The sequence below is a fragment of the Thalassophryne amazonica genome, chromosome 5 (assembly GCF_902500255.1).
Source record: "Thalassophryne amazonica chromosome 5, fThaAma1.1, whole genome shotgun sequence".
NCBI classification, from domain to species: Eukaryota; Metazoa; Chordata; class Actinopteri; order Batrachoidiformes; family Batrachoididae; genus Thalassophryne; species Thalassophryne amazonica.
In genome coordinates, this window is record NC_047107.1 from 58,425,147 (window position 1) to 58,451,416 (window position 26,270).

The following is a 26,270-nucleotide window of genomic DNA, read 5'->3' on the forward strand; positions in this document are numbered from 1 at the left end:
CAGTGGTGCATGACACTAATATTAAATTTTATTTTTTTTTTTTTTTAAATCAATCAATCAATCTTGGGAGCTTCTGATGTGCAATGAACAGGAATTGTTTTTCTGAGTAGCACAAATATAATTTGTGTGGCATCTCATTGCAAGTAAATAGCCACAAAAAACACCTGAAGCATTTCCTAGAGTTTAATATGAATTGTTGTATGGTGGTCCCTCGTTTATCGCAGGAGTTACGTTCTAAAAATAGTCCGCGATATGCGAAATCCGCGAAGTGGCCAGCGTTATTTTTTACAATTATTAGACGTTTTAAAGCTGTAAAACCCCTCACTACACACTTTATACACTTTTCTCAATCAGGCATGAACATTTTCTCACTTTTCTCTCGTGTGTAAACACTCTCAAAGTTCAAACCTGAGTAGAAAAATAAGACCAACCTGTTTTCAGGCCCAAACATTTGTTTGAGAAATAAAAATAGAACGTTTTCCTATAAATAATTATGATGGCTTTTAGAACTAACAAATTTAATTTTAACGATCAACGTACGAGGTTAGACACATAAGAAATTATTAATAGTGACTGACCAGTATTTCACAGTTCCTCTGATCGCGCCTCTTCGTCCTGGCGCCGCTGCGCTGTCACGTCTTTTTCCACTGACTCACACCTCGCTGCAGGTGTCTTTTTCCGAGTGTAGAACACAGTTATGGGTAGTTGTTGGTGCTCTTTTTTCTTCTGGGCGAGAAGATTCTTATAAACAGACACGCAGAACACAATGCGCGTGCTCTCCCTTCGCGGTGTCGCGACCGGCTGCTTGATGAGGCCGCGGAACACAATGCACTGTATAAAAAAAGCATGCAAAATTGGACTAAAAAAATCCGCGAAACAGCGAGGCTGCGAAAGGTGAACCACATTATAGCGAGGGACCACTGTATATAACTTTGTTTATGCTACATTTTTACATATATTTTTGAAGTTTACAATTTATATTCACATCCTAAGTTATGAAAATGGTTCATTAAAAATATTTCTGGTTTTCACAGTTAAAAAAAAAAAACCTAACATTTTTATTCGAATTTTATGTTTTGGGGTGAATATCAGGTCACCCTTTTAATGCAGTATGTCGGAAGGAAAGAAAAACTGTGACGTCACACATGTGAGGTTGTACTGAAAAAAAAAAAAAAGACACCAAACAAGGCCAGGTGAACAGTTTTTTTTAAGGTAAATTGTGAAGGTATAACCAAAAGTAGTCAAAAACGCCCAAAAATAGCCAAGACCCCAAAGGGTTAATACAGTCGGGGAGATACTAGCAAACATTTTATGTTAAAGCATAAAATACAAGTACACAAACCTGATGTGGCTCATTTTTTACCGGGGGAGTGCTTCCACTACTACTGCTGATAGGTGACTGGGGACTGGGAACCTGTTCCAACCCACACAATGACCCTTGACCTGATACAGGGTGACCGTGGCCTATGCAAAAATAAAAAATAAAAATAAGGCAAATATAGCTGGGATGTCCACCAAGTAGGCATACAGAGTATCATGTATTCTTACCGGCACTAGTTGAGGGCTCCACGTTTTTGCAGCTAGAAGAATAAGTCTGTTCTTTTGGGACAATTGGATGAAGTGCCTTCTGTATTTGAGACATGTCATGAAAATAGAAATGCACAATATATAAATAATCACCTAAAATTAAGAGCTGTATAATAACTGACTGAGAACCATTGGAATGACGTTTTCCTGGACTGATTGCTCAAGTCTGAGATGTAGAATTTAAACATTTTAAGTTTACCTTGGGCTTGAAAAATACTGGTGTCAGATATGGGTGATTCTTTAACTACGGGCACTATTGGCCTTGTAAATGTAATTTCCACCACACCATGCCTTACAATATAAAGCGCCTTGGGGCAACTGTTTGTTGTGATTTGGCGCTATATACATGTGCTCTGATGTGACTGTTTATCTCCATAGAAACTACCCAAACAATCTTTCATACAAACTGTTTAAAGGGACATTACAGTGTTGTGGTGGAAATTACGGCAATAGTGTGGGACAACTACATTTTGTTTTAAAAAAATCACAACAGTTGTATGACATTGAATACCCCAATTATGTTTTGATTATTTTAATGATATTTTATTCAGAGATATTTTAAAACATTAGAAAAAACGTTTCTTTACCATTCATTTTTATCATTGAAGATCAAAAGTCTGGGTGTGGGACAAGCACAAAATGGCAATATTTGCATATAAAGATGCTGAAAAAAGGTGAAAACGTCATCATAGACTACTAGAACAAATTTCTTAACACACTTTCATTGTAAAGATAACTATAAAAGTGTGAAATCTCCCCTTTTTTCTGTTTTTCATACAATATGATCAAAGGACATAATAAGTGCCCGTAGTCTAAGAATCACCCATATACTGTTTTTCCATATGTGAAAACAAAGTGAACTACCAGTAATGCTTTTATGTTACAATAAAATGTGTACACTGTGGTGGAGTTAGCTATATTTAAATGCAAACTCTATTCTTACAACACCTACCATGTCTCAAAACTATGGCATACTTAAAATAAAAAAGACACCATAAAATTATGGAGTTAAAATTGTCTCAATATTTGTAAATGCACGCAGGGTGATCTACAAATAATCATTGATTTGCAAATGTGTTCAGATATCCACAAATGCAAATTTCATATTTATAACTTGTAAATTGGTCTTTGCAAATAATGTTGTATATGCAAATATAAAACTTAATTTGTAAAAAAAATTACATTTGTAAAACTGGAAATTGTATTTGTGAATTGAGTTTCAGCATTTGTGGATCACCAATTACACGTATTCATCGCTTTCCTCTGCGACGTAATTTTGAGACATTCTTTTCGCGAACACAGATCCACAAACAAATGCCGACTGATTCACAAATACACACGCACACTGGATATCCACTAGATGGCAGTGTGGTTCCATTCATTGATGTGGCTGAAACTATATGCTCCCTGATGACTCTTTAATCGTGATCGTTACTGAGTATTTAAAATGCTTATCGCTAAGCGTTCTTTTTTTATGACATAATGCAAGTTTTATAACTCCGCAGACACCAATCTGTGTGTTACAGATACAAATCAGTTTCCTCGGATCCGCGGAGCCTGGCTGTTGCGACAGTTGTGGTAAAGTGGGACTGGTCGGTTGCTGCGGTGACGCTGTGTGGCTCCTGTGTGAAGCTTAGCTAAATGTAGCAACTTTTAGAACTTTCAAGTTTTTAAAAGAAGAATTTTGCAGCATGTCTGTGTCATGGAGCACGCACAGGCGCAATGCTGCTTAATACGCTTATTTGAACCACTGCGTTAAAGAGTACAACACTAACACCCCCGCCCCCCTCCCCATGATGAAATCCGCGGACACATAATTTAAAAAAATAATTCAGCTTGTTCTCCCCCTCTGGCTGCCACCTTATCGTGGTGGGGGAGTTTGCGTAACCGGATGATCCTAGGAGCTATGTTGTCGGGGGCTTTGTGCTCCCTGTAGCGTCTCCCAAGGCAAACAGGTCCTAGGTGACGGGTCAGACTAAGGGCAGCTCAGAACCTCCATGACCAGTGAAAGATCAAGGACCGAGACGTCGCCCGGTATGGCGGAGCCGGGGTCCCACCCTGGAGCCAGGCCTGGGGTTGGGGCTCGCGCTTGAGTGCCTGGTGGTCGGGCCTTAGCCCATGGGGCCCGGCCGGGCTCAGCCCGAAGGAGCAACGTGGGCCCGCCCTCCTGTGGGTTCACCACCTGCAGAGGGGGCCATGGGGGTCGGGTGCAGAGAGGATTGGGTGGCGGCCGAGAGCGGGTGGCCCGGCGGCCCGGTCCATGCTCACAGCCCCTGGCTGTTGGGACGTGGAATGTCACCTTGCTGGGGGGCAAGGAACCTGAGCTTGTGCGGGAGGTTGAGAGATACCGACTAGAGATAGTCGGGCTCACCTCCACGCACAGCATGGGCTCTGGTACCCAACTCCTGGAGAGGGGCTGAACTCTTCATTTTTCTGGCGTTGCCCACGGGGAGAGGCGGAGAGCTGGGGTTGCATTGCTTATTGCTCCCCAGCTCAGTCGCCATGTGTTGGAGTTCACTCTGGTGAACGAGAGGGTCGCGTCCCTATGCCTTCGGGTCGGAGGCAGGTCTCTCACCGTTGTCTCGGCCTACGGGCCGAGCAGCAGTGCAGAGTACCCGACCTTCCTGGAGTCCCTGAGAGGAGTACTAGATAGCGCTCCGACTGGGGACTCCATTGTTCTCCTAGGGGATTTCAACGCCCACGTGGGCGGCGACAGTGAGACCTGGAGGGGGGTGATTGGGAAGCACGGCCTCCCTGATCTGAACCCAAGTGGTGTTCAGTTGTTGGACTTCTGTGCTAGTCACAGTTTGTCCATCACGAACACCATGTTCGAGCACAAGGGTGTCCATAAGTGCACGTGGCAACAGGACACCCTGAGCCGGAGGTCGATGATCGACTTTGTAGTCGTATCATCTGACCTTCGGCCACGTGTCTCGGACACTCGAGTAAAGAGAGGGGCAGAGCTGTCGACCGATCACCACCTGGTGGCGAGTTGGATCCGCTGGGAGGGGAGGAAGCCGGTCAGACCTGGCAGGCCCAAACGTATCGTGAGGGTCTGCTGGGAATGACTGGCGGAACCCTCTGTCAGGGAGGTCTTCAACTCCCACCTCCGGGAGAGCTTCTCCCAGATCCCGGGGAGGTTGGAGACATGGAGTCCGAGTGGACCATGTCATCCACCTCCATTGCTGATGCGGCCGCTCGTAGCTGTGGTCGCAAGGTCTCTGGTGCCTGTCGCGGCGGCAATCCCCCAACCCGGTGGTGGACACCGGAAGTAAGGGATGCCGTCAAGCTGAAGGAGTCCTACTTATCTTTGTTGGTAGGTGGGACCCCAGAGGCAGCTGACAGGTACCGGCAGGCCAAGCGTGCCGCAGCCCGTGCGGTCGCAGAGGCAAAAACTCGGGTCTGGGAGGAGTTCGGGGAGGCTATGGAAGAGGACTATCGGTTGGCCTCGAAGAGATTCTGGCAAACCGTCCGACGCCTCAGGAGGCGGAAGCAGCTCTCCACCGGCACTGTTTACGGTGCGGGTGGGGAGCTGCTGACTCTGACTGGGGATGTTGTTGGGCGGTGGAAGGAGTACTTCGAGGATCTCCTCAATCCCATCGTCACGTCTTCCGAAGAGGAGGCAGAGACTGGGGACCCAGAGGCGGACTCATCCATTACCCAGGCAGAAGTAACCGAGGTGGTTGGAAAGCTCCTCGTTGGCAAGGCTCCTGGGGTGGATGAAATCCATCCTGAGTACATTAAGTCTCTGGATGTTGTGGGACTGTCTTGGCTGACACGCCTCTGCAACATCGCGTGACGATCAGGGACAGTGCCTCTGGATTGGCAGACCGGGGTGGTGGTCCCTCTGTTTAAGAAGGGGGACCGGAGGGTGTGTTCCAACTATAGGGGGATCACACTCCTCAGCCTCCCCGGTAAGGTCTATTCCAGAGTACTGGAGAGGAGAATTCGACTGATGGTCGAACCTCGGATTCAGGAGGAGCAGTGTGGTTTTCGTCCTGGTCGCAGCACACTGGACCAGCTCTACACGCTCCATCAGGTGCTCGAGGGTTCATGGGAGTTCGCCCAACCAGTCCACATGTGTTTTGTGGATCTGGAGAAGGCATTCGACCGTGTCCCTCGGGGCACCCTGTGGGGAGTGCTCCGGGAGTACGGGGTCCGGGGTCCTTTGCTAAGGGCTATCCGGTCCCTGTACGACCGCAGCAGGAGCTTGGTTCGCACTGCCGGTAGTAAGTCAAACCTGTTTCCAGTGCACGTTGGCCTCCGCCAGGGCTGCCCTTTGTCACCGGTTCTGTTCATTATTTTTATGGACAGAATTTCTAGGCGCAGCCAGGGTGTAGAGGGGGTCTGGTTTGGGAACCACAGAATCTCGTCTCTGCTGTTTGCGGATGATGTGGTTCTGTTGGCTTCGTCAAATCAGGACCTTCAGCGTGCAATGGGGCGGTTTGCAGCTGAGTGTGAGGCGTCCGCGATGAAAATCAGCACCTCCAAATCCGAGGCCATGGTTCTCGACAGGAAAAAGGTGCTTTGCCCTCTTCAGGTCAGTGGAGTGTCCTTGCCTCAAGTGGAGGAGTTTAAGTATCTCGGGGTCTTATTCACGAGTGAGGGACGGATGGAGCGTGAGATCGATAGACGGATCGGTGCAGCGTCTGCAGTGATGTGGTCGCTGTATCGGACCGTCGTGGTGAAGAGAGAGCTGAGTAGGGGGGCAAAGCTCTCGATTTACCGATCGATCTACGTTCCGATCCTCACCTATGGTCATGAGATTTGGCTCATGACCGAAAGAACGAGATCGCGGGTACAAGCGGCCGAGATGAGTTTCCTCCGCAGGGTGGCTGGGCGCTCCCTTAGAGATAGGGTGAGGAGCTCGGTCACTCCGGAGGAGCTCGGAGTCGAGCCACTGCTCCTACACGTCAAAAGGAGTCAGTTGAGGTGGCTCGGGCATCTTTTCCGGATGCCCCCTGGACACCTCGCTGGAGAGGTGTTCCGGGAACGTCCCATTGGGACGAGGCCCTGGGGAAGACCCAGGACACGCTGGAACGATTACATCTCTCGGCTGGCTTGGGAACGCCTTGGGGTTCCCCCGGAGGAGCTGGGGGAGGTGTGTGTGGATCGGGAGGTCTGGGCGGCTTTGCTTGAGCTGCTGCCCCCGCGACCCGACTCCGGATAAAGCGGAAGAAAATGGATGGATGGATGGATGGAATGCAGCTTGCCACATCAATGAATGGAACCACACTGCCATCTAGTGGATATCCAGTGTGCGTGTGTATTTGTGAATCAGTAGGCATTTGTTTGTGGATCTGTATTTGCCACAAGAATGTCTCAAAATTACGTCGCAGAGGAAAGCGATGAATGAGTGTAATTGGTGATCCACAAATGCTGAAACTCAATTCACAAATACAATTTCCAGTTTTACAAATGTAATTTTTTTTTTTTTTTACAAATTAAGTTTTATATTTGCAAATACAACATTATTTGCAAAGACCAATTTATAAGTTACAAATATGAAATTTGCATTTGTGGATATCTGAACACATTTGCAAATCAGTGATTATTTGTAGATCACCCTGTGTGCATTTACAAATATTAATGAGACAATTTTAACTCCATATAAAATGGTAACAGTGACGGTTAAAAACATACCCCTCCAAGACAAGAAGGAGCGAGGACCACTCCTGTAGTAGGGACCACATCTGCATTTAAAGGTGTTGGTGCAACAATCACAGCATTGGCACGGCTGGGGAAAAGGCCTAAGAGGATGAAAATGGTCAGCTTTATAAACTGTTAAATTATCTCACAGATGGAGCACAATTGTAAAATCTTTTTCATTCCTAAATATTTTTAATTTGGGTAGAAAGGAAGCTCTGTATGTAACACAACCTTATAAATTTCTTATTTTAGTTTCAACCTGTAACTTACACTTTAAAGTATAATTTCCACTTCACAATACTGATTTGATGCCATTATTTTTCCCCAAATGAAAGAGATGAATTTACACACACACACACATATACATATATATATATATATACATATATATACATATATATATATATATACACACACACATATATATATATACACACACACACGCGAGGTCTATTAGAAAAGTATCCGACCTTATTATTTTTTTCAAAAACCATATGGATTTGAAACACGTGTGATTGCGTCAGCCAAGGTTGAACCTTCGTGCGCATGCGTGAGTTTTTTCACGCCTGTCGGTTGCGTCATTCACCTGTGAGCAGGCTTTGAGTGAGGAGTGGTCCACCCCTCTCGTCGTTTTTTTCCATTGCTTAGGAATGGCTCAGAGACTGCCGCTTTGCTTGATCAAAATTTTTTCAGAAACTGTGAGGCACATCCAAGTGGACACCATTTGAGAAATTCAGATGGTTTTTGGTGAAAATTTTATGGGCTTCAAGAGATTACGGAGTGTTACTGTCGCTTTAAGGACGGCCCCTAGCGGCTGTGGGGCGCGCTGCGCTCCAAAGCCGCCTTCGACAGGCTGAGCGACCATTTCATTTCTAAACGGATGGCTGTATGGATCCGTGACCATCGTGTGCAATTTCTCTGGTTATCACAAGAGCTGGACATCAACCATTTTCCGGCAGAGTTCACTTTTAACAAGAGATTTTGTCATGGAAAGCCGAGCGGAGGCTTTGCGCGTCACGATGGATTCGCTACTGGAACGAGACAAAACCACCTCCGTTTTGGTCTCACAGGATGGCTTTGAGATGGCGTTCAGACAGCTGTCGGTGGTGTTGCCATCGAGTGATTATCCGAGAAATTGTGGATGTGCCTGGACATTCCAGAACATGTCCTGTGAGGCTTCATCACGGCGTTGCTTTGCGCCATGCGGCACCACCGCGACGCGTGGAATTCCTCCGCACGTCTGTCTCAATGTGCCGAAAAAGTGCTGATTTCCACGTCTTTTCACAATTCTTGTGCTAGCTAGATGACATCCCAGATAAAACACAGCATCCAGTTTGGAAATGAACGGCACATTCCACTGTTACAGGAGTTTTTGTCATGGAAAGAGGAGCAGAGCCTTCACGCGGTGCTGCATGGCGCAAAGCAACGCCTGTCGATGGCGGCTTTGGAGCGCGGCACACCACCAGTCGCTCTGGGCTGTCCTTAAAGCAACAGTAACACTCCGTAATCTCTTTGAAGCCCATAAAATTTTCACCAAAAACCATCTGAATTTCTCGAATGGTGTCCACTTGGATGTGCCTCACAGTTTCTGAAAAAATTTTGATCAAGCAAAGCGGCAGTCTCTGAGCCATTCCTAAACAATGAAAAAAACGAAGAGAGGGGTGGACCACTCCTCACTCAAAGCCTGCTCACAGGCGAATGACGCAACCGACAGGCGTGAAAAATCTCACGCATGCGCACGAAGGTTCAAGCTTAGCTGACGCAATCACACGTGATTCAAATCCATATGGTTTTTGAAAAAAATAATAAGGTCGGATACTTTTCTAATAGACCTCGTATATATATATATATATATATATACATACATATATATATATATATATATATATACATACATATATATATATATATATATATATATATATATACATACACACACACACACACACACACACACACACACACACACACACACACACACACACACAGCGAGGAAAATAAGTATTTGAATACCCTGCGATTTTGCAAGTTCTCCCACTTAGAAATCATGGAGGGGTCTGAAATTTTCATCTTAGGTGCATGTCCACTGTGAGAGACAATCTAAAAAAAAAAAAAAAAAAAATCCAGAAATCACAAAGTATGATTTTTTTAATAATTTATTTGATGTTACTGCTGCAAATAAGTATTTGAACACCTGTGAAAATCAATGCTAATATTTGGTACAGTAGCCTTTGTTTACAATTACAGAGGTCAAACTTTTCCTGTAGTTTTTCCACCAGGTTTTCACACACTGCAGCAGGGATTTTGGTTCACTCCTTCATACAGATCTTCTCCAAATCTTTCAGGTTTGGAGTTTCAGCTCCCTCCAAAGATTTTCTATTGAGTTCAGGTCTGGAGACTGGCCAAACCACTCCAGGACCTTGAAATGCTTCTTACAGAGCTCCTCCTTAGTTACCCTGGCTGTGTGTTTGGGGTCATTGTCATGCTGGAAGACCCAGCCATGACCCATCTTCAATACTCTTACTGAGGGAAGGAGGTTGTTTGCCAAAATATCGCAATACATGACCCCATCCATCCTCCCTTCAATACGGTGCAGTCGTCCTGTCCCCTTTGCAGAAGAGCAACCCCAGAGTACATATGATGTTTCCACCCCCATGCTTCACAGTTGGGATGGTTTTCTTGGGGTTGTTCTCGTCCTCTAAACATGGTAAGTGAAGTTGATTCCAAAAAGCTCTATTCTGGTCTCATCTGACCACATGACCTTCTCCCATGCCTCCTCTGAACCATCTAGTTGGTCACTGGTGAACTTCAAACGGGCCCGGACATGTGCTGGCTGAGCAGGGGGACCTTGCTGCCCTACAGGATTTTAAACCATGACAGCATCATGTGTTACTAATGTAATCTTTGTGACTGTGGTCCCAGCTCTCTTCAGGTCATTGACCAGGTCCTCCTGTGTAGTTCTGAGCTTTCTTATAATCATCCTTACCCCACAAAGTTTAATCTTGCATGGAATCCCAGACCGAGGGAGATTGACAGTCATCTTGTGTTTCTTCCACTTTCTAATAAATAATCATAACAGTTGTTGTCTTCTACCAAGCTGCTTGCCTGTTGTCCTGTAGTCCATCCCAGCCTTGTGCAGGTCTACAGTTTTGTCCCTGGTGTCCTTAGACAGCTCTTTGGTCTTGGCTATGGTGGACAGGTTGGAGTGTGATTGACTGAGTGTGTGAACAGGTGTCTTTTATACAGGTAACAAGTTCAAACAGGTGCAATTAATAAAGGTAAAGAGTGCAGAATAAGAGGACTTCTTAAAGAAAAATTAACACGACTGTGTGAGCCAGAATTCTTGCTGGTTGGGAGGGGATCAAATACTTATTTGCAGCAGTAACATACAAATAAATTATAAAAAAAAAAAAGAATACATTGTGATTTCCATTTTTTTTTTTTTTTTTTTAGATTATGTCTCTCACAGTGGACATGCACCTAAGATGAAAATTTCATACCCTCCATGATTTCTAAGTGGGAGAACTTGCAAAATAGCAGGGTGCTCAAATACTTATTTTCCTCACTGTGTGTGTGTGTGTGTGTGTGTGTATGTATATATATATATATATAATATACACACACACAAAATCATAATAAAAAAACAAAAGCAAAATCTGCAACAAAATTCTGCAGACAATGCAAGTCTAATCTATTTTCATAGCTATTGTATTGTAAATTATTTTTAGAATTTACAGTAAATTGTATGAAATTGTGTTTAAATTTTGGCGGCCAGCTTACCGAATATAACTAATAAAACAATAAGACCTCATTCAACAAGGATATTATCAATTCACCCAAAACAATAACTGCACCAGAAATCTGTTACAGCCTACAAAAGAATTTTTAGGGTTGTCAAATGATATCAATAGTATAAAATTACAGCAACTCAGATGTGAAACAGACTTTTTACATCAAACTGATTTGGTTGAATTAAAAAAGATTGAGTCTTGCAGTGTGGTAAAGAGGTTAAAGCTAAAAAGCATCACTACAGGATGAACTACCATCGTTACCAACGATTTCTCCCAAATAAAAATGACCTTCTGAAAATAAGCAGACCTGTGAGGATGAGGTGAGGAGGAGGGAGGGTAGTAGCAGGCACAATTCTTTGCACAGGGCGGGTTTTGTTGGCACTGGATGACTGAATGGGGCGAGGCAGGGCAAAAGTCTGTGGGTTCTGGATGGAGCTGGCGTTCAGTGGGGCCAAGGGTGGGAGGTGGGTGTGTGGAGGTTGCGCTGACATACAGCAATAATCTGAGCTGTGGCTGAAGGTGGTGGCAGCTTTGCTGGATGTAACAATAGACAAGGCTGTGTGTGTGACCACAGGTGGTACTGCCCTCTCACCCAGAGCTGAGGCACTGTCCAAGGGTCTATGAATCAGGGGGGCGGCCGATACCAAATCCTGCCCTGGAAGGCACTGTGCCACAGAATCATGAGCTAAGGGCTGAGAAGAAATTCCTTCCTGAGCAGTGGGTGCCATCTGCCCAGCAAACAGAGGCATGTAGTTCTCCACAAAGGTAACATCACCAGGATCACCTGTCTCACTGGTCTGGCTGGCCATGGGGGAGGGGACAGACAAGGAATCAGGTGGAGAGATTTGGTCAGCTGCAAGCTGCAAGGAAGGAATTAACTGAACCTAGCAGAGGATGACAAAAGAAAAAGGACCCAAATCAATCAGCCTTTTGTTTTTCTCGCAACAAAACAAGAGTCATAATGGCTGTGTTCAGACTGCCAGTTCAAACTGATTTATTGTATATCTGATCCAAACTGTCCCTCCACATGATATACAGCAAGTAATCAGATCTGATGTGTGTCTCTGTGTGGAAATCCTCATTTTCCATCTTCTACACTGTTTGTTACAGTAATACATGCCGATAACTGCTGGTAATCTCATCCACATAAAATCCTTAGAAGACTGCCTTGCGGACTTCCGGTGGAGCAGGCATGCGACATGGCCGCGTAGTGTAATTGCTGTGGAGCTGCTCGCCTTCCTCCCCATTAAAAATTACGACGGATATACCTTAAACACTGAAAATATTTGCAGAGGGAAGCGCAACTTTATTTATTATGCAACAAGTCCAGAAAAGTCTCGCAAGACAGACGGAGGGAAACATGGAGGACAACATGGCGGCTACTCCAAAACCATCCCAGACGGACACCGCAACCGAGATAACGACCATTAAAATGTTGCTACAGAATATCGCTTCTGATATGAGCGGATTAAAATCCGGTATGGATGCAGTTCAGGCAGCGGTGGATAACCTGGGAGCTCAGATGACGGAAGCTGAGACTCGAATATCATATCTGGAAGATCAAAGTCAGAACCTGGATGCCAGAGTCGGCACGGCGACCAACTAGTTTATACCCAGGTGAATAAATTAAAATTTGAACTAAATTCCATACTGCAGAAAAAGGCTGAATTTTCATTATTCCAATGTAGACAGAAGTATTACGAGCAAGGAGAAGCAGCAGGGAGATTTTTAGCCCAAAGAGTAAAACAGCGGCTTAATTGCACCTTAATAACTTCTGTGGAGAATGAAAATGGGACAGTAGTGACAGGCAGAGGAGAAATTAATGAATTATTTAAGATATTCTATAAAAAACTGTACACTTCACAGGGTGGGATAGAACAAGAGGAAATAGACAGGTTTTTGTCCCAAGTGGATTTATCAACCCTGTCTGAGGAAGAACAAAAGGAGATTGGGGGAGATATTACACTGGAAGAGGTTCAGCAAGCTATAAAGAAGATGAGCTCTGGGAAAGCTCCTGTAAACGATGGGCTGCCAACAGATTTCTATAAAAAAATTTGCGGACCTACTAGCACCGAGGCTAGTGATAGTTTTTCAAGATGCAATTAAGAGGGGTAACATGCCAGATAGTATGCAATCTGCGGTAATAACACTGATACATAAGAAAGGCAAAAACCCACAACAATGTGGAAATTATCGTCCAGCTTGTCTCTTATAAATGTAGATGCTAAAATACGGGCCAAGATATTAGCCAGGAGGCTGGAGGTGCATCTACCCAACCTAATTCATCATAATTCATTCAGATTGTGTACGCAGACTACTACATTTAATCTGGCAGGCAAGGAATCACACTGAACACATAGTTGCTTTCTCTTTAGATGCAGAGAAAGCTTTTGATAGAGTGGAGTGGACTTACTTGTTCAGAACACTAAACAGGTTTGGATTAGGCCCCTCCTTTATAAATTTGGTTAGACTTCTATATCGTAATCCCAAGGCCTTGGTGTTGACAAATGGGAACTTGTCCTCCTGTTTCCCCTTATAGCAGGGTACAAGACAGGGCTGTCCCCTGAGCCCTCTACTTTTTGCACTTGCACTGGAGCCCATAGTGGCAGCCATCAGGAATAATTCAGTTATTAAGGGTATTTTAGCTGGAAAGTTGGAACACATACTATTTCTATACGCGGATGATATTTTGTTAGTGACCTCAAATCTAGAGACAGCTGTTCCTCAAATTTTGTCGTTAATTTATACTTTCTCTCTTCTTTCAGGCTATAAAATAAATTGGGGAAAATCAGAGGCAATGCCACTGTCTAGACTATGCCCACCAAGTAAGAGACAGAATTCGCAGTTCAATTGGCTCCCTTCAGGTTTGGTGTACTTGGAGATAAAACTTACACCAGGTTTAAAAGACATTATGACAGAAAATTTACTTCCCCTGATGAAAAAAGAGAAGACTTTACAAAATTGGGCTAAATTAGGATCATCTCTGTTGGGTAGAATAAATGTCCTGAAAATGATGATTATCCCACAAATTAACTATATTTTGCACTTGCTACCCATAAGTCTCCATCCCCTTTACTTAAAAAATTCAACATAGCAGTAGATTTTTTTTTTTATGGGGGCAAAAGACCTCGTTTAAACTGAAATAAGATAAGGGCTGCAATTGAAGATGGAGGCCTTAACCTACCAAGAATAGATTGGTATCATTATGCCTTTTCTCTTAATCAATTGGCTAAAATAGACATCACAGAAGCCCAAGTCCCGGGCTGGGTTCTGACTGAAAAGGAACTTATGGAGCCTATTCCATTGCAGGCTTTTATGTCTCAAACTGGATGTGAAATTCCATCTAGTAATCCGTTGCTGTCATTCGCCAAAGAAACCTGGCAAAGATGACATGATATTATTGGCCTTGACCCTTTCTTTACCAAACAGTCACCCCTTTGGCATAACAAAAAGTTAAAAGTGGGGGAAAAAAAAAAACTCTACTGGAAATCATGGGCTGTAGCAGGGATTATTTATGTTGGAGATGTTTCTGAGGGTGACAACTTAATGTCTTTTCAACAACTGGCAACTAAATACAAACTCCCTAAACAGGACTTTTGGAAATATTTGCAGTTACGAAGCTGTATATTACAACAAAAACAACAAACTTCCCCTGTTTATGCGATCTGAGTTACAAAACTAATGCAGGTTAATCTGGGGGTTAAAGGTGGGGCATCTAAATATTATAGTTTTATGAGAAAATCTCACCCACCTAAACTTAAGGCTCTTATGAGACCATGGGAGACGGATCTAGAGGGCGAGATCGCTATGGAGAACTGGGAAGAAATTACTAGATCTTGGCATAAAATATCAAGAGAGACACAGATTTGCTTAATTATGTACAAAATCATGCAGAAGAATACAGAATGTACTGGACCCCAAGTAAGATGGCAAGGCTAAAACTCTGTGATTCGGAGTTATGCTGGAGATGTGAGAGGTGTGAGGGAACACTTGTACACATGCTGTATGAGTGTGAAATGACACAGAACCTTTGGAAAAAGATTATATTTATCAACAAAGTTCTTGAGACAGATATATCTCAGAGCCCCACCTTGTGTATTCTGGGTTTGATAACAAGTGAAATGAGGTTATCCTGTCAGCAGACCCTATGGTGTAAGTTGGCCCTCGCAATGGGGTGTAGGATCATTCTCAGACACTGGAAATCAAAAACTGTTATTCCAATCAATGAATGGTTAGAGGAAAAGACCAAAATGGCCAACTATGAACGGTTGACTTTTAGGCTGAATGATCAAGAGGAGATGTTTTTGAAATTATGGGGCCCCTACTTGAATCACTTACAAAATGGGTGAAAAATGCGTGAAATATAGTAGACTGATGTTCATGTGAATGATGAAACATTCAGACTGTAAAAGGTCTTGGCTGTGAAGTGTAGGAGGGTGGTGACGGTGGGAGCAGAGCAGAGGAATTGGAAAAATTAACCCGGGACTCGTGGTGTATATATCTCTCCCACCACCCACCCACCACCCCCTTTTTTCCCCTCTTTTCTTTCTTGTTGTTAATAATTTGTTGTAGTTGTAGCAGGCTTGTTCTTGTCCCAATTCATGTATGTGTTGGTTGTGTTGTTTCACTGTTTCAAAGTTCACAAAGCAACAAAAAGTGAATTACAAAAAGAAGATTGCCTTGCATCAGTGAAAAGCTCAGGGTCAGCGTCATGGGGGGGGGGCTGTCATTCACGGGCCATGCTGCCCCAAATTAGTTATCATGCTCCCCTTCACTCACTCACAAGCAGGCCAAGCCTTTGTGCCAAACTTATATTTTATTAATGATTTAAATTTATCTTACTGAATGTGAAATCATCCTTGGTAAATTGCACGAAAATTAATAATAATAATAAAAAAAACCAAAACACATTTGTTAGTAATGGCCCGGTCGATTCCTGAAAAAAAAAACAAAAAAAAAAACAACACCACAATAAATCTAAAATAATACACACTGCAAATATGTCAAATATTTCTCAAATCTCTCAAATACCAAAACTCTAATCGCTGTCTGTACACCTGAAATGTGCACGTACAAGACAGAGGGAGAGAATGAGAGATAGCTTGCTCTGTCTCTGTCTTTTTTCCCCAAAACGCTGCTGTTTCTGATCACCCCCCCCCCCCCCCCCCCACCACACACACACACACACACACACACACACGCGCTTCACCTTCTCTCCAGTTGATCACACTGGGTTAAACGAGGCTGATCGCACTCCTGCAAACCCTCCCTGCTACAAACAAATACACAGCCATCAATGACTGTGTGGGCCATCAGCAATTCCATGGAAACAAACGAGGCTGATCACGCTCCTGCAAAGCACCCGAACAAATACGCAGTGATCAAGGATCACTTCCCCAAAACCTCTGACCTGTCAGATGCTAACAGGGCCAGCAGGCTCTTCTCTCTGCATGGGCTGGAGGACAGCAAGCCCTTCAGAGCTAATGTACAGAATGCTGCAGCTCCGGCTGGACTTTTTCTGCAGCAATTCTCTCCTCATGTGCACACAGTGCTGGAACAACATCATGATCACGGACTGCTGTGCACTGACAGAGAGGCCGACAAATTCTTCCTGGCTGGCCAGACCAGTGGCATGTCCGGCAGCACTCACCACATCACACGCAGCGGCAGAAGCCTCACACCCATGGATGCTTAGGAGAAAAAAAAAAAGACAGCAATGTGATTCATCTATAATACTGAAGACAGCAAAAGTCACCCCGAATGCTATAGGCATTTGGAAAGCTAAGGGGGGGGGAGGGGGGATGCCCCCCAGAAAATTTTGAGAATACAAGTGCCCTGTGGTGCATTCTTTGGACTAAATTTGGACCTGAAACAGCTGTTAAATTTCTCTTGTGATTTCATGCAGTATGGCACAACATGTGGCTTTTGAATGCATGTTGTGCCATCCTCTAGGAGCATGAACACAATATAACAACACAACAGTTTACAAATATAGCTAAATCTTCATGAAAACTTTATTTAGTTTGTTTGTGATTGGGCTCAAAGACAATTAAAAATCATAACTCTCAACTAAAATGTTAGAAATAACTTCATAACTGCTTTCAGACTAGGTAACGAGATATCATATCATACCATAATACTGAAGCCACACGATTACTATTATTCATTCAATAATGCACAACAATAAAATGTTAAATTTGTTTAAATTATCCATCTCAGTCTGAGCCCAAACACCTCTAAGAATCTGAACTTGAATTTATTTATTTTTTATTTTATACAGAAACTTATTGATTGACATACCTTGATTAACATACCTTATAGTAAAAAAGCCACATATTCTTGTGTAAATTCCTGTAAATCCACTCAAAGCCACTGTCTTTTTCCGATGAAAAATGTCTACATTAATAAAAACTCATCTACATTCTTGTGCCATCTTCTCTCTGTGCGACGTCGGTCCGTGACAGACATGCAGCACAAGTCTTCTTTTAAAAACTTAAAAAAAAAGAACACTTTGCGATAGACATTTTAAAAACTCAGTGACAATCATGATTACAGAATAAAACACTAACACCTCCCCCCCATGATGAAATCCATGGAATTTCACTGATCCACGGATTTTTCACAGCCCTGCATTTCTTTTAGACGGCAATAATTTACAAAAAGACAGAAAACCGTCCAAAGACGGCGAATAAACATCCCTGCTCACACTGCACACACCAACACCGCTGCGGAGGAAGCAGCTGCATCTCTCCTCCACAAACGCGCTCACAAACGGCTTCTGTACTGTGTGAAAACATTCAGCTGGTTGAGCAAAGTACAAACACTAACGTTACAAAAACTAAGCAAATAATAAAAAAAACGGCAAGAACTACAGCAAAATGAAGTATGGATGAATTGAGGTTTTCGGTGGCATTTGTTCAAATTTTTCAACAGTTTAAAAATCCTGAAGAAGTGCCACCTGCAGGAACATAGCTCCATGAAGGTTAAACGATGCCAACGAAAGTTCAGATTTCTTGTTTCGTTTGGGCTTCGTTGCACTTCCTTAAGTGCCGTGTGACAGGGCCTTAATAGTTGCGTCACATCATGTGGGGACATATGTTCATTGGTCCGGTGCTTAACCTGTGACCTACTGATTTGATTCATTGTCATTTCAAAAAAGCGTGGCCAGTGAGCACTACAACCCCTGGCAAAAATTATGGAATCACCGGCCTCGGAGGATGTTCATTCAGTTGTTTAATTTTGTAGAAAAAAAAGCAGATCACAGACATGACACAAAACTAAAGTCATTTCAAATGGCAACTTTCTGGCTTTAAGAAACACTGTAAGAAATCAAGAAAAAAGATTGTGGCAGTCAGTAACGGTTACTTTTTTAGACCAAGCAGAGGAAAAAAATATGGAATCACTCAATTCCGAGGAAAAAATTATGGAATCACCCTGTAAATTTTCATCCCCAAAACTAACACCTGCATCATATCAGATCTGCTCGTTAGTCTGCATCTAAAAAGGAGTGAACACACCTTGGAGAGCTGTTGCACCAAGTGGACTGACATGAATCATGGCTCCAACACGAGAGATGCCAATTGAAACAAAGGAGAGGATTATCAAACTCTTAAAAGAGAGTAAATCATCACGCAATGTTGCAAAAGATGTTGGTTGTTCACAGTCAGCTGTGTCTAAACTGTGGACCAAATACAAACAACATGGGAAGGTTGCTAAAGGCAAACATACTGGTAGACCAAGGAAGACATCAAAGCGTCAAGACAGAAAACTTAAAGCAATATGTCTCAAAAATCGAAAAATGTACAACAAAACAAATGAGGAACGAATGGGAGGAAACTGGAGTCAACGTCTGTGACTGAACTGTAAGAAACCGCCTAAAGGAAATGGGATTTACATACAGAAAAGCTAAACGAAAGGCATCATTAACACCTAAACAGAAAAAACAAGGTTACAATGGGCTAAGGAAAAGCAATCATGGACTGTGGATGACTGGATGAAAGTCATATTCAGTGATGAATCTCAAATCTGCATTGGGCAAGGTGATGATGCTGGAACTTTTGTTTGGTGCCTTTCCAATGAGATTTATAAAGATGACTGCCTGAAGAGAACATGTAAATTTCCACAGTCATTGATGATATGGGGCTGCATGTCAGGTAAAGGCACTGGGGAGATGGCTGTCATTACATCATCAATAAATGCACAAGTTTATGTTGATATTTTGGACAATTGAAAGGATGTTTGGGGATGATGAAATCATTTTTCAAGATGATAATGCATCTTGCCATAGAGCAAAAACTGCAAAAACATTCCTTGCAAAAAGACACATAGGGTCAATGTCATGGCATAGGGTCGATGTCAATGAGCAGATCTGATTTGATGCAGGTGTTAATTTGGGGGATGAAAATTTACAGGGTGATTTCATAATTTTTTCCTCAGAATTGAGTGATTCCATATTTTTTTCCTCTGCTTGGTCTAAAAAAGTAGCCGTTACTGACTGCCACAATCTTTTTTTCTTGATTTCTTATAGTGTTTCTTAAAGCCAGAAAGTTGCCATTTGAAATGACTTTAGTTTTGTGTCATGTCTGTGATCTGCTTTTTTTCTACAAAGTTAAACAACTGAATGAACATCCTCTGAGGCCGGTGATTCCATAATTTTTGCCAGGGGTTGTATAAACACTACTATCATACTACAATAGCATTCTAAGCAGTCAAAAAATGGATATGAGAAAGTGGCTACATGCTGCTGCATCTTCTAGGCCTCCCCCAGCTCTATCTACTGAAAAGGGACCAAATCCACCCATTCCCAGCCCCAGCGCCGCTCAGTCAGAGCCTCCCTACGTTAGCAGCCAGCCAGCACAACCGAACTGTTTTACAGCAGCGATACCCTGCCAGCATTTTCAGTGGAAGAAAGCGTTCATTTGTCGCTGCTTGGTATCACAACTGAGACTGGCTTGAGTACAGCGTCAAAGCCAATGCAGCATTTTGTTTTTGTTGCTGGCACCTTAGCGGTCATCGCAGCCGGTCTAATACACTGGATGCTTTTGTTGAGTGTGGGGTTCCGTAACCATTAAAATGTGACAGACAGTGATTGGGAATTTCATAAACATGAATCTTCAAAGGAGCATCTCTCTTGCTACACACTGTGGAAGGAGCGGGAGAGGCGCACTGATGCTGGGAAGGAGATTTTATTACTTTCAATGCAGACCAACTATGAAAGAACAGGTTTGTCTTCTCACTTGTTGATGATGTGGGATTTTTGACAGAAAACCAGCTGCTTTTAAGAGGGAAGATAGATGCTTTTGACAACATGTTGGAGTGAGGGAGCAGCCTTTTTCTCTCATTACTGTGCGCTGTAATGAGTATGTGCGTTGTAATGGCAGTGTACTGTTCTGGAGGGTCAAACAGAGACAAAAGTTTTACTGATTGCATCAGAAATGTACAAACCGGTACAAACCGTGTTTTATGATAACTGTGAAATGAGCTGTTTGAGCCTCTCTTTCCTGTCTCTCTGTGAGTGACAGCTTACAGCACCACAGACAGCGCTGCACACACCTTTTTTGTTTTTCCCTTTAAAAAAAAAAAAAAAAGACATGACACACCAAAATCATAGCAATTTAGATTTAGGCTGTTAGTGATCATTCGATGATCCGCCAGGATTACTTTGTGCACTTCTGTGACCGATTTCAAAGTATATGGCATTCGCAAGAAACAGCTACAGAGACATCCGAAAACAAAGCACTCATGAGTGCTCGGGTGATTCTGACAAGTGACGTCACAACTAGAAGTATCCCAGCGTGCGCTTCAATGGAATGCATCTGATAACGTTAAGAACGGAGGCACAGATTAATTCCAAAGTTGACATAAGTGTGATGTTGTGTTATGATGAGTTGTTTTTAAGTGATAACTGTTAATTTTGATGAGATCATGGTAAAAGCTGTGGCTCCAGGAAGATTTCTGTGCACCTGCACGGCCATGAGTCATAAATGCAGCCTGTCAATACCCACCTCTGCTCCAGGTTCAGCTTTATGCACGATTAATTATGAGTGTTATCAACAAAATCTAAAAAAACAAAACAAAACAAAAAAAACATCTGCTGCCAGGGGAGAATGAGCGGTTCGTCAGCTGCACAGTACACGCACGCACGCACACACACCAAGCTTCATTTAGCCATAAAACACAAAGGAGATAAAATCCTGAACATGCCAGATTCACCGTCGTGTTATGGATTAATTTGCAAATGTAAACGTCACGCGATCAAAGAAGCTTGCGGGCATGCGTGAGATTGCTGGCTGCAGCTCTGCCTCTCTCTCGATCGTGCCACGTAAAATAACGTCTATGAACTCCTGGAAATAATGTGTTCTGACTTTTTCCAATGTATCTCGCGTCCATGTACACAGCTTCAGTAACAAACAGTGCGTCACCACACCTTAAGCTCCAAAATCTGACAATCTGAAACCTGAGTTAAGAGCCAATATTTTTCAAGTTCAGGCAGGTTTACATTAGGGTGTGATTCAAGCCGACTCGGATTTCAACGAAACTTGGCTCAGAGATGGAACCTACCGAGAAACAAACTGTCCCAAAATTTCTTGACCAAAAACCAAACTGTGACCATGCCATGGGTCATCAAAGTTCAAGACAAAAATATGCAAAAACTAATATTTCATTAAATACCCATCTTTCAAGTGGTGTAACATTCAGCGCTATAAAGTCCCCAAGCTAGTTTAACTATCAAATGACAAATACCCCTTTCTTTTCGTCCAATTTGTTTCTTCTAGATTGGACTACTGCAATGTTCTATTTTCTGGTTTACCGTAGTCCAGCATTAGGGGTCTCCAATTGGTTCAAAATGCTGCTACCAGACTTTTGACAGGAAGCAGAAAGTTTGACCACATTACACCCATTTTGGTGTGTCTTCACTGTCTTCCTGTCCCTGCGAGATCAGATTTTAAGGTTATGTTACTAACCTATAAAATTATTCACAGACTGGCACCTCCCTCTCTAGCTGATCTACTTACCTACATACCTGCCCAGGCTCTGCGTTCTCAGGGTGCAGGACTACTTTGTTGCCCGAGGGTGAATAAAAAGTCTGCGAGTCACAGAGCTTTCTCTTATCGTGCTCCTGTTCTGTGGAATGATCTCCCTGCATCAATAAAAGAGTCAGATTCTGTTGAGACTTTCAAGTCCAGACTTAAGACACACACTGGCTAGCATACTGGCATAGTATGTTACTATGCTTTCTAGCCTTTTAAATTCATTTTAATCAGTAAACAGAGCAGGCCGTGGCATCAACTTTATCTAAAGTCTGGTTCTTTTAGTGAAGCTTAGGGCTAGTGGCTGGCGATCACCTTAGTATTTTTTCTGTTTTTCTTGTTGCTTAATGCTGACAAATTATACTGCTTTTGTTGTCTTTCTGCTGCCTGATTCTGTTTTTTCTCTCTGTCTGATGTGCGGCTCCATCCAGAAATGGGAGCAGGTGCCTTCCTCTGTAGGCCTCCTGTCCTGTGCACCAGCATAGACTCCAAAACATTTCCTGTATAATCGTATTGTCAATTGTGTCGGTAGCATGGCCCAAGCAGAGGGTCACCCCTTTGAGTCTGATTTGCTTGAGGTTTCTTCCTCAAATCATCAGAGGGAGTTTTTCCTTACCACTGTCGCCTGTGTGCTTGCTCTAGGGGTTGGTAAGGTTAGACCTTACTTGTGTGAAGTGCCCTGAGGCAACTTTGTTGTGATTTGGTGCTATATAAATGAAATAAATTGGAATTGAATGATATAGTGCACAGCATGGCATGTGAGAAGCGCTGGAGCAAGTGTGGAGCAACATATTTCAGAAAGAGGGAGGTCACAGGGAGCATAAACCTCATCTCTCACTATGGCTTGCTTCACTTTCACATACTGGAGCAGTATCAGACTTACGCACACCGTGTGTCTGATGCATGACTGACCCAGAATGCATCCACGTATTATTACATCTGAAACACACAAATCATCATGTTGGATGGCCATGACACATGCATGCAGCAGGTGAAGGCAGCTCTTGTGTTGCTGTACAATCTTTCCACATCATTTGTCTTTGGGAATGACTTTTGTAGCACACTAGTGTTTGTGACCATTTTTTTTTCTGCGTGAAATTGTATGGGTTACTCTGGACTTTTTGTGCGTGTCTGTCTGTCTGTCCATTGGCTTGTTAAGCTGAATGGCTGTCACCTGAAAGCATGTCCCAATAAAAACACCTCATGTCAAACATTTTGTTTTCTTTTTTGTAGTGAGATGTGAGCTATTTTATTTTGGAACTCACCAGAGCAGGGAGCAATAATGATCAGAGCAGTCAGCAGTGCTGTACTTTCCCCTCGCTAAACTGAGCTTTATGTGGCATCAAAAGTCAAAACACGGATTGTGCAATCTGATTGTGTGAAAAAACAATACATTTATACATACAATACAATACATACAATGTCTGTTTAGATTTGCAACATGGGATCATATTCAAATCCGATAAACACATAAATCTGATTTTTTACTGCCAGTCTGAAAAAAGTCAATGTGTGGAGGGAAACTCTTTTCTGCTATAACAATAGATGTGCAAATCAGACACTTTTTTAAATGTATGTTTTTACTTTGGGGTTTTAATATTTAAGTTCAATTTTAAATCATAGTAACAATAGAATGCAATTCAGTGAAGGTCAATGGTGGAAAAATATATTACCAAATGTACCTCAAAATCTAAAACTAATAACTTTTACTGTTTTAAGTTTTACTTGTCAGTATTAAACACTACATGGGTATGTTGGTTTGTGTAGCTTCCACCGTATGGATTTCTGCAACAAAAACCTCTAGATGGACAGGACCCATTTAATGTCTACAAAGGTATTTAATTAAACAAAGCCAAACAACAGATATTCAACACTACAACATGCAAAATCGGGGACATTTTTAGTTACTTTATCAAATGGTGAACTAGATGGATTAACCACTTTTTAATGTTGGCACTACATTTTAAAAAATCCAATTACTGCATATAGCTATGCATATAAAAAGATGTTATAAATTAAGGCCTTGCAAATCCTGATAAGATCTGACTTGTGTCAGGAGAGGGCATGTGTTCAACATGAATATTGCTGTCAGCAGTGCTATCAATCAGCTCAAACCTTTTGTGTATTGTTTATGTTGAGATACATCAACAATGTTTGGCCACTTGCATGTCATGGCTCACTCAGGCCCAGATGTACTACTCATTATACCAGTGGTTTTCAAAATGTGCTCTGACCCACTGCTTTGTTGGTTCATTGCTTCAATGCTTTTCAGCAGTGACAAGTCTGCTTCTTAACTCCTCTCAAAGCTATTTAAAAATATCAATCATGAGTCACTTTTGTGCGGATTAAAGTCACTAACTGGAACTCTTAATTGTCCTCAGTTCCGTTTGCACAGCTCCAAACACTGCGCCACTCTCTGCCGAGACAGAGTCTGGTCGGAATTAATAACTTCAAAGTGAATCACTGTTTAAATCAAATGACGCCTCTTTCCAAACGTTGTAAGACAGACAACAGACTAAAACTTTTTTCCTCCCAAAATGAGACATCCTGTGTTCTTTATGAATTACATTGGGGTGCCGAACCTTTTTTGAACCGAGATCTACTTTTAAAGTTGATAGTGTATCGAGATCTACCAAGCCATATGGAACGCCACAGCGTTCCAATCAGTTATATTGTGTTTTATATTTGTGATTAATTTAAATGACTTCAACAACCTCTGTTTCACGCGGACATTAAATTCACAGTGAAATCATTTGAATCTAACGTCATGTTTCTCTGTCCCATTTCCCATTAAATGTAATGTTAACTAAACGGCAATTCACATTTGACTGATTGAAATCAAATATGCTGTGTTGGGCAGTGTGTCAAAAATGCTACACTTTTTTTTATAAATACAGAAAAAGATTTTCAAATACTGAAAATAACTTTCTAAAACATTTGTCAAATGCCGATAATACATTTCATGTATGGACACAAGAACCTGAAATCCCGACTTTTCATTTCAGTACAACGTGCCCCCCCGCCCTACTATTTAATTTAAAAAAGTTAAAACTCATTTTAAATTACAACTTGAAAACAAAGAGAGAGAGTGCAACTTTGAGGAATGATATTATGGAGGTACTAGCCGGGTGAGCCTTAGAAAGGTGTTTACCTGTGACTGAGAGCTGCTGCTGGGTAGAGGGGTAACAGATGATGCAGTAGGGGAAACAGAGGGGAAGACGGGCTGACGAAGGCTGTGAAATAAGTCTGGAACAAGAATCTATGTTAGCTAGAGGTTAGTAATACCACACTATTTTTATGTTAGGCTAAGCCAGCTGCAGAGTTACTAGAACATGTGCGCTAGATTTTCATAAAATGTGCACTATTAGTTTGTGTTGTGTTACCAGAGACTGTGTTTTACTGCTACCTTGAAGAGGGTCAAAGGAGTCCATGAAATCTAGGTTGGGTTGCAAAGGAATCAGTCCTGGTTGAATCATGTCTGCATTCCTTGCATGAGCTGTGACAGGTCAAGAGCACAGGTAGGGTGTGAAGGAGAAAGACTTGCATTCTGACAAATACATATTGCTTTAGTCCACACCCCCGGAACCAGTTGCTACATTACTTCATAAATGCAAGTCTTAAGGATTAAAAAGTAAACCTTTAGGGTAGTGGATCAACATCAGAGCGAAACACTTTGCCAAAAGATAATGTAAATGAAATGGATGAGTTCCAAAATGTACAAGCAATCACATTGTGTATCAGACAAGTGCAGGTTCTCTCACCAATCTCCCTTGGATTGGGTAAGGCTATGGAGAGGTGCGAGGTCAATGTAGAGAACAATGTGTCTGTAAACTCGGACATCAGAACATCCATGTCAAAGAGCATGTCCATCTCCATAGGGGCTGGGGTTTCAGTATTCTTATGAGGGACACGGCGTACACCAATATCTTCATCCTGAAGAAATGAGAGACGGAGCATGTCTGGAGAGACTTCCCCAAACAGCGATAACTGCTCCTCTGGCCCCTTAGTACAAGTAAAATGCAAGCAGCAAGCCAGTTAAATACATAAAAGCATGCACTGTTGAATCCAGAAAATATTTCAGAATATAAAGACAGAAATCAGCAGCAGCAAAAACATATTGATCCCTTAATCACACTTTGCTTCATACTTCATGCACAAGCCAACAAGTCGCACACTTTTGTGTACCCCAACCTGTGTTTAAGTTTCATAAAGT

General features: G+C 42.6%; 1 protein-coding gene across 2 annotated transcripts in view; it reads right to left on the reverse strand.

Moving 5' to 3' along the window:
• The window catches only part of mlxip (MLX interacting protein), a 118,552-nt gene that overhangs the window by 56,624 nt on the left and 35,658 nt on the right, over positions 1-26,270 (reverse strand). Inside the window, exons 6-12 of one of the 2 annotated variants that reach the window (XM_034170381.1) lie at positions 25,819-25,990; positions 25,464-25,553; positions 25,209-25,303; positions 11,335-11,911; positions 7,231-7,337; positions 1,549-1,627; positions 1,343-1,464 (exon numbers count right to left, since the gene is read on the reverse strand). In XM_034170381.1, coding sequence (XP_034026272.1) covers positions 1,343-1,464; positions 1,549-1,627; positions 7,231-7,337; positions 11,335-11,911; positions 25,209-25,303; positions 25,464-25,553; positions 25,819-25,990 — 1,242 coding nt within the window. Of the gene's footprint in view, positions 1-1,342; positions 1,465-1,548; positions 1,628-7,230; positions 7,338-11,334; positions 11,912-25,208; positions 25,304-25,463; positions 25,554-25,818; positions 26,060-26,270 lie in introns of both variants that reach the window. The other variant, XM_034170380.1, reaches the window with a different exon arrangement.